Source organism: Pangasianodon hypophthalmus, chromosome 14, assembly GCF_027358585.1.
Source record: "Pangasianodon hypophthalmus isolate fPanHyp1 chromosome 14, fPanHyp1.pri, whole genome shotgun sequence".
Lineage (NCBI taxonomy): Eukaryota > Metazoa > Chordata > Actinopteri > Siluriformes > Pangasiidae > Pangasianodon > Pangasianodon hypophthalmus.
This window is the reverse complement of record NC_069723.1, coordinates 25,302,311-25,311,537: the sequence shown is the minus strand read 5'-3', so window position 1 is coordinate 25,311,537 and position 9,227 is coordinate 25,302,311. Positions and strand designations below refer to the sequence as shown.

The 9,227-nt window shown below is 40.1% G+C and overlaps 1 protein-coding gene across 2 annotated transcripts in view; it reads right to left on the bottom strand.

The window, feature by feature from the left end:
* Positions 1 to 698: 698 nt before the first annotated feature.
* Positions 699 to 9,227, bottom strand: part of pld1a (phospholipase D1a) — a 43,587-nt gene continuing 35,058 nt past the window's right edge. Inside the window, exons 24-27 of one of the 2 annotated variants that reach the window (XM_053239803.1) lie at positions 4,527 to 4,680; positions 3,382 to 3,499; positions 2,123 to 2,315; positions 699 to 1,577 (exon numbers count right to left, since the gene is read on the bottom strand). In XM_053239803.1, the coding sequence (XP_053095778.1) occupies positions 1,546 to 1,577; positions 2,123 to 2,315; positions 3,382 to 3,499; positions 4,527 to 4,680 (497 nt within the window). In that variant the 3' untranslated portion in view covers positions 699 to 1,545. The remainder of the gene's footprint in view (positions 1,578 to 2,122; positions 2,316 to 3,381; positions 3,500 to 4,526; positions 4,681 to 9,227) is intronic. The other variant, XM_053239802.1, reaches the window with a different exon arrangement.

Here is a 9,227-nt window from a genome sequence, read left to right as displayed (position 1 = left end):
TGAAGATCACCATGAGATTACTGTGGGTGGTATGACGTAGAAATCATAAAGATGTCTGTGGATGTTCTTCCTTGGATAGTCTTAGGACTGCAATTGCTAAGTTTGTACTCAAGTCTCCATCACTGAACAGTTAATAACTTCAGTTTGATCCAGTCGACTTTAAGTTAAAACTATAATGAATTCAGAAGTGACTCTGATGCTCATACTCAAGTTCTTGGTTGCACAACTGCACTATTTGTCCATGTAGTACACAATAATAGAAAGGAATGATTTATAATCGCACTATCCGTTGCACCCAGATGAGGATGGTTCCCTTTAGAGTCTGGTTCCTCTCAAGGTTTCTTCCTCACATCGTCTCCGGGTGTTTTTCCTCACCACCGTCACCTCTGACTCACTCATTAGGGATAAATTTATACATTTACAATTTATATCCTGAATTTATACATTTCTGTAAAGCTGCTTTGTGACAATGTCCATCGTTTAAAGCGCTTTACAAATAAAATTGAATTGAACTGAACTGAAGTAATAGCAGCTTACTGAAGTCCCACTGCTCTGTTCTTACGGTTTACACACAAAACTATGCGACAAGAAGAGACCCACATTTATTCATTTATAAACGAGAATAACGAATTATAACACAGCAGATTATTATATAATCATGTTTAATTGATTTGTTAGTTTACATGAACTGAAACAAAAACAAATAAAAGAAATAAAAGTGTGCTGAAATGCTACAGACGCACCACATGGTGAATTACAGAGAATAAATTACAAGATGATAAAAAAAAAAACAGGGTTTATAGACGAAAGAAAAAAAAATAATTGACATACACAAGACATGTTGCCTTTTTCCCTGAACGGCAGTCAGGTATAAAAGCGTGAGTGCACTCAAGTTATTATGAACTGATATTAAACTGATATTAAACTCATGGCTTTGTTTACCTGAACAAAACTCCATGAAAGTTCTGACAAACATGAGAAACAAAAAAAAAAAAAAACCTGTTTTTCTGATCAAGACGTCATTTAGAAATGTAGCTAACATGCAAGTTCTGTGTTCTGTGATTAAAATTAACATGCTAACATAACTCCAGCTCACTAGCTTACGTGACTAACTTGCTAGTTAGCCTGAATTAGCTATCTAGCTAGCTGTGTTATTGGTTAAACAGGAGAACATTAGTCTAGTTTCTGCTAGTTCCGGATCTACAGGTAGAGCGATAATCTAGCACGATGGCTAAAAGTGCTAATGTATAATAAACACTGAAGAACCCGAACACGTTGCTGCGTAAGTTTTTCGGATTTTCGGTTAAAGCGCTGCGTACCCAGACGGCCTGCTCCTAAAAGGAAATGAAACCAGTTTTGTGTTGTGCACTCAGACTTTCAGTCCCGCATGTAAACATTGAAATTACTTTAAAATGTCCTTTAGACGAACGAATTGCGACGGATGACGCGTATAAAATAAAGCGCAGATGTTCATCGAAGCACTTTTTGAGGAACCGTTTTGAGGAAATTCGTCCTCACGAGTCATCTTCCTGCGTGTCGGCGTCTTCAGGTCCAAATTTCAGTAGGCACCATGGCTTCTAAATAAAAATAATATTAAAAATATTTTTAATAAACAGTTAGTAACGTGTACTGACATTTTCACTTCACGCTATGACAATGTGGTCTAAAAATATTACAGAATTAATTCAGTGTTTTAAAAAAAGTTGTGAAAATGAAAGAAAATGATTATTATTAAATCTTTGGACAAATAATTTATTTTGTTTTTATATATACAAGGATGTGTAAAGAAACATTTGTACAAGGTGTGTGTGTGTGTGTGTGTTTTCAGTAATAAGTGATGTGTGTATTAATCACAGAGATGGGCGTGTCTTCATCACATCACGCTCATCACACTATAAATTCCATACATACTACACACACCTCGTTTTAATACACACTGGGCCTCGTTTTAATACACACTGGGCGTGGCTTGTGATCATTAGTAGGTCACATGACCATAACATGTCTGCTAGGAACTCAGTAACTTCCCTAAAAGCCCCGGAAGCGTCTCTTCTCTGACACGCCCTTTAAAAACCTCGTCTATATTTTATTGTTCTAGCGTTACATTCGCAGTTTGTCGTACCTTTAGTGCCAACAGAAGGCATGAGGTTCTGTTCACTCAGGAAGTCGAGCGGAAACTGAACCAGGAAGCCTCGGATCTTCTTCAGCATCTCCTGAGCTTTAGCCGGGTCTTCTTTATCCAAACCGGGTTTGGTCTGGAAGCTCAGAAGCTCCTGGAGATTCCTCACCAAACTGGAGGGAAGACAACGAAACACCTGCAACACACACACACACACACACACGTCAACAAAAAAAATGACATGAAAGGCTTATTATGAACATTAATGAGATACGTTCGCTAAGAATAATAGCTAATTTTTAAGCTAATGTTTAGCAAATGCTGCGATCTACTGAGGCTAGTTAGCGCATGGTAGCTGCTAATAACCTAACTTACCACTTTACATTTTGAACATCATCATCGTCAGCACAAGACATGAATAAAAAACATGCAACATATTAAACTTAGTCAATATTTATGATTTATGATATTTATTCTCATGTGTATTTTGGCATCTCGTGTAAAATATCATCATTATTTGTAGAAGTTTAGATTATGGTGGATAAATGGAAAAATCGACGTGTAGCAACAACAAGCCAGGCCTTCATTCATATCTATTTTTCTTTTCTTTCGCTGTTGCGTCGTTTACGGTATCCAGCTGTCGTCCGCCATGTTGGGTTTGATCTGAAGTTTCTTCACCAGAAATTCTTCGAGAGTCGTGATCGCTGGACTCGTGATCCGTGAGGATTTACCCTAAAGTGTGTAGTGATTTATTTTGTGGAGTTTGAGGTTTGATGACTGAAGAACCTTCCAGAACAATTTCAGTAGCATGTAGCTGTTTAAAGACTGAACGAGAGACAGAGACGTCCTGAGCATCAACGTTTTCCTCAGATGTGTTGAGTTAATACTAAGAAAAGACTCAGTTCAGCTACAGTTTCTTTCAAATTGTGTTTACTAACACAAGACAAGTGGGCGAGCCCGTGAGAACACTGTTGCTAGGCAACTGCAAAACAGGCGTTTAAGGAAGCTAGCGCGTAACCGTTCTAGAGACAGTGAAAAGACAGAGTGATGAAACAGAAGCTTCCGGAACGTGAACATTTCCCTGCAGGTAAATTAGCAAGAAATGACTCAGAGTGAAATTACTGTAATTACACTTAGCAAACACCCGCTAACCAAAACTCTATAGGTTCCGCCATTTTGAGAAAGAGAGAAAGAGAGAGAGAGAGAGAGAGAGAGAGAGAGAGAAAGAGAGAGAGAGCTCTGAAGCGAGAAAGCCCACACACCTTCTCGTAGATGGAAGCGTTTCGGCTCGCCGTCGTCATCCAAACCTCTTTATAGAAACGATCACTGATTGGATCACTCACATCGATGGAGGGATCAGTGAAGGCGCCGAGAATCATCCTGGAAATACGACACACTGATTATTCACACACACACACACACACACACACACACACACACACTGACTAGCCCAAGTGTTTTATTCCTCTTATACTACTGTGATTTACCAACCGCTGGTTAAACAAAGACACGTCATACTTTTGTCCAGAAAATGCTGAGAAAGTTAGACATCAGTGTTTTTAGTCTTTTCATGTCGAGCGTCCGCTGTACACGTCCCTGTGAATGAGCTGTTGCTATAGAAACGATAACGATATGACAACGAGCACGTTAATAATTATAAACCTGTGATTTACAGCTGCACTGCACTCAGAGCTGCTGCTATAGAAATCACACTCAGGGCTAATTATTATTACGACCCTCTGGCGCCCCCATCTGGTGATAAGGTGAGTTAAGCGATAACGCCTTAAGGTCCACACACACACACACACACACACACACACACACACACACACACAGCGATTTTATCACTGCATGTCACCAGTCGCTGTACTACGAAGTCTCCAGTGAGCTCTTTGCCATCGCGGCCATCAATCTGCGGCGAATTCGCAAACGCCAATTAGCTTAGCTTATGGCCTTAGCGCGTTTACAGTCAGGGATCACGTGCGCTCGACTGTCGTCACTCCCATTGGTAGTCGATGCACCAAGTCGCTCCAAATTTGCATAAAGTTAAACTTTTCTCAACTTTGTTGTGTCGCTGGACACGCCCACATCTAGTCACCACCAATCGCTGTCCATCTCATTGAAAATGAACGATCTCCGGTCGCTTTGTGGCTGCGAGTCGCTGCACGAGTGAACGTATCTTTACTTTACACTTCCGCTGATCCTTTCCGGTTAGAGATGATACGTTTTATTTTATTACTTTTATTCGGAAATTTAAGAATTCAGAAAATTTTCAAGACCCTTTTGTAAAATCGGTTATTTTTGTATCCTGGATTATTTTGTTTTAATATTAATAACTGTAATTGTGTGTGTGTGTGTGTGTGTGTATATTGTGTGTGTGTGTGTGTATATTGTGTGTGTGTCGTACTTGAAACACTCGAGCCGCAGCTGCAGGGCGAATTTCCCCGCCTGGTACGCCTGTCCGTCCATCACCGACGCCACTTTCTCCGTGTCCTCCACGATCACGGCCACCTCGCTGTCCCTCTTCCCCAACATGCTTCTGTCGTTAATGTTCGCAGAACCTGAGAACCCAGACAACCCCAAACACGTCAAACCGCTCTACTGTCCGACCCCGACAGAACCCGACTGCCCTCGAGCTCTACTGATGATCTGACAAGGGTGCACATTAAACTCAGACCTCCACGCTGTGCTTTTTTCCTAACATGATGTATTTCTTGTATTTACAAACCTCATTTGAAAAAAATCCATAACACAATGTGACCTGGAGTTTGTGATCTGTGACTTTTTCTTCAATACAAAAAAAAAAAAATGGCCCAAACTAACATCAGTGACTCCTTTAAACTGCTGAAATGGATTTTACTGAAACACTTATACATGAAATGCTGCAGCGCTGTACTCGTACTCGTACTCCTACTCGTACTCGTACCCGTACGTTGACCAGCACCGGCAGTATTACACACAGCATCACGAGTCTGTACCGTCTGTACCTGCACAGGTAGATAGCATACAGCATGTCTGCATCATTGCTAACTCATGAGCTGCTTAGCAATGACCTCTGATTTTAACGAAAATTGTCGAAACGCTAGTATTGTTGTAGCAGAGTTAGCTTACACGCTACGCAGATTCACTGCAGCGCTTTATTCGGTGACCTGTGACCTCTGACCTCAGAGAGACAGACACGGGGTAAATGTGTTTCACCTGTTTACAATATTATAGTAATATAGGACTAACGATTATTATAATTATCATAACAACAAACGACATCAGAACAAGTCTACTAGCTGCTGAGGAAAAATAAAGTACAGTCAGAGCAGCTTTGAATAAGAAAACCAGACAATAATACAGCAACGTGCAGAATGTGGAGAGTGGAGGACTAACACAACAACAACAACAACAACAACAACAACAACTGTAACACACTAAACTAAACTTCCCGGAAACACACTAACACTACATCTGGAATAAGAAACTAAAAGACGAAGGCTGGGACACTACAACAAAACAACTGAAGCTTTTGATCAACAACAACAACAACAGACAACAACACAAAAGACAACAACACGCTATGTCACAGATTATTTAGCAGGGCACACTGCATAGGAATTATAAAAAAAATAAACAAATGTTTTTAAACAATTTTAACAAGACAATGAATTAAACACACACACACACACTGTGTGATTATAGCGAGTGTGTGATTATAGTGAGTGTGTGTGTTAGTGTGTGATTATAGCGAGTGTGTGTTAGTGTGTGATTATAGTGAGTGTGTGTGTTAGTGTGTGATTATAGCGAGTGTGAGATTATAGTGAGTGTGTGTTAGTGTGAGATTATAGCGAGTGTGTGTTAGTGTGTGATTATAGCGAGTGTGTGATTATAGTGAGTGTGTGTGTTAGTGTGTGATTGTGTGATTATAGCGAGTGTGTGTTAGTGTGTGATTATAGCGAGTGTGAGATTATAGCGAGTGTGTGTTAGTGTGTGATTATAGCGAGTGTGTGTTAGTGTGTGATTATAGCGAGTGTGTGTTAGTGTGTGATTATAGCGAGTGTGAGATTATAGCGAGTGTGTGTTAGTGTGTGATTATAGCGAGTGTGTGTTAGTGTGTGATTATAGCGAGTGTGTGTGTTAGTGTGTGATTATAGCGAGTGTGTGTTAGTGTGTGATTATAGCGAGTGTGAGATTATAGCGAGTGTGTGTTAGTGTGTGATTATAGCGAGTGTGTGTTAGTGTGTGATTATAGTGAGTGTGTGTGTTAGTGTGTGATTATAGCGAGTGTGTGATTATAGCGAGTGTGTGTTAGTGTGTGATTATAGCGAGTGTGTGATTATAGCGAGTGTGTGTTAGTGTGTGATTATAGCAAGTGTGTGTTAGTGTGTGATTATAGTGAGTGTGTGTGTTAGTGTGTGATTATAGTGAGTGTGTGATTATAGTGAGTGTGTGATTATAGCGAGTGTGTGTTAGTGTGTGATTATAGTGAGTGTGTGATTATAGCGAGTGTGTGATTATAGCGAGTGTGTGTGTTAGTGTGTGATTATAGTGAGTGTGTGATTATAGCGAGTGTGTGTTAGTGTGTGATTATAGTGAGTGTGTGTGATTATAGTGAGTGTGTGTGTTAGTGTGTGATTATAGCGAGTGTGTGATTATAGCGAGTGTGTGATTATAGCGAGTGTGTGTTAGTGTGTGATTATAGCGAGTGTGTGTTAGTGTGTGATTATAGCGAGTGTGTGTTAGTGTGTGATTATAGCGAGTGTGTGTGATTATAGCGAGTGTGTGATTATAGTGAGTGTGTGTGTTAGTGTGTGATTATAGCGAGTGTGTGATTATAGCGAGTGTGTGTGTTAGTGTGTGATTATAGCGAGTGTGTGTTAGTGTGTGATTATAGCGAGTGTGTGTTAGTGTGTGATTATAGCGAGTGTGTGTGTTAGTGTGTGATTATAGTGAGTGTGTGTGTTAGTGTGTGATTATAGTGAGTGTGTGATTATAGCGAGTGTGTGTTAGTGTGTGATTATAGTGAGTTTGTGATTATAGTGTGTGTTAGTGTGTGATTATAGCGAGTGTGTGATTATAGCGAGTGTGTTAGTGTGTGATTATAGTGAGTTTGTGATTATAGTGTGTGTTAGTGTGTGATTATAGCGAGAGTGTGTTAGTGTGTGATTATAGCGAGTGTGTGATTATAGCGAGAGTGTGTTAGTGTGTGATTATAGTGAGTGTGTGTGTTAGTGTGTGATTATAGCGAGTGTGTGATTATAGCGAGTGTGATTATAGCGAGTGTGTGTGTTAGTGTGTGATTATAGCGAGTGTGTGATTATAGCGAGTGTGTGTTAGTGTGTGATTATAGCGAGTGTGTGATTATAGTGAGTGTGTGTTAGTGTGTGATTATAGCGAGTGTGTGATTATAGCGAGTGTGTGTTAGTGTGTGATTATAGCGAGTGTGTGATTATAGCGAGTGTGTGATTATAGCGAGTGTGTGTTAGTGTGCGATTATAGCGAGTGTGTGATTATAGCGAGTGTGTGATTATAGCGAGTGTGTGTTAGTGTGTGATTATAGCGAGTGTGTGATTATAGCGAGTGTGTGATTATAGCGAGTGTGTGTTAGTGTGTGATTATAGCGAGTGTGTGATTATAGCGAGTGTGTGATTATAGTGAGTGTGTGTGTTAGTGTGTGATTATAGTGAGTGTGTGATTATAGCGAGTGTGTGTTAGTGTGTGATTATAGCGAGTGTGTGATTATAGCGAGTGTGTGATTATAGCGAGTGTGTGTTAGTGTGCGATTATAGCGAGTGTGTGATTATAGCGAGTGTGTGTTAGTGTGCGATTATAGCGAGTGTGTGATTATAGCGAGTGTGTGATTATAGCGAGTGTGTGTTAGTGTGCGATTATAGCGAGTGTGTGATTATAGCGAGTGTGTGATTATAGCGAGTGTGTGATTATAGCGAGTGTGTGTTAGTGTGTGATTATAGCGAGTGTGTGATTATAGCGAGTGTGTGTTAGTGTGCGATTATAGCGAGTGTGTGATTATAGCGAGTGTGTGATTATAGCGAGTGTGTGTTAGTGTGTGATTATAGCGAGTGTGTGTTAGTGTGTGATTATAGCGAGTGTGTGTTAGTGTGTGATTATAGCGAGTGTGTGATTATAGTGAGTGTGTGTTAGTGTGTGATTATAGCGAGTGTGTGTTAGTGTGTGATTATAGCGAGTGTGTGTTAGTGTGTGATTATAGTGAGTGTGTGATTATAGCGAGTGTGTGATTATAGCGAGTGTGTGTGTTAGTGTGTGATTATAGCGAGTGTGTGATTATAGCGAGTGTGTGTGTTCGTGTGTGATTATAGCGAGTGTGTGATTATAGCGAGTGTGTGTGTTCGTGTGTGATTATAGCGAGTGTGTGATTATAGCGAGTGTGTGTGTTAGTGTGTGATTATAGCGAGTGTGTGATTATAGTGAGTGTGTGTGTTAGTGTGTGATTATAGCGAGTGTGGGATTATAGCGAGTGTGTGTTAGTGTGTGATTATAGCGAGTGTGTGTTAGTGTGTGATTATAGCGAGTGTGTGATTATAGTGAGTGTGTGATTATAGTGAGTGTGTGTGTTAGTGTGTGATTATAGTGAGTGTGTGTGTTAGTGTGTGATTATAGAGAGTGTGTGATTACAGTGAGTGTGTGTTAGTGTGTGATTATAGCGAGTGTGTGTTAGTGTGTGATTATAGTGAGTGTGTGATTATAGTGAGTGTGTGTGTTAGTGTGTGATTATAGTGAGTGTGTGATTATAGTGAGTGTGTGTGTTAGTGTGTGATTATAGTGAGTGTGTGTGTTAGTGTGTGATTATAGAGAGTGTGTGATTATAGCGAGTGTGTGTGTTAGTGTGTGATTATAGCGAGTGTGTGTGTTAGTGTGTGATTATAGCAAGTGTGTGTTAGTGTGTGATTATAGCGAGTGTGTGTGTTAGTGTGTGATTATAGAGAGTGTGTGATTATAGCGAGTGTGTGTTAGTGTGTGATTATAGCGAGTGTGTGTTAGTGTGTGATTATAGCGAGTGTGTGTGTTAGTGTGTGATTATAGTGAGTGTGTGTGTTAGTGTGTGATTATAGTGAGTGTGTGATTATAGTGAGTGTGTGATTAT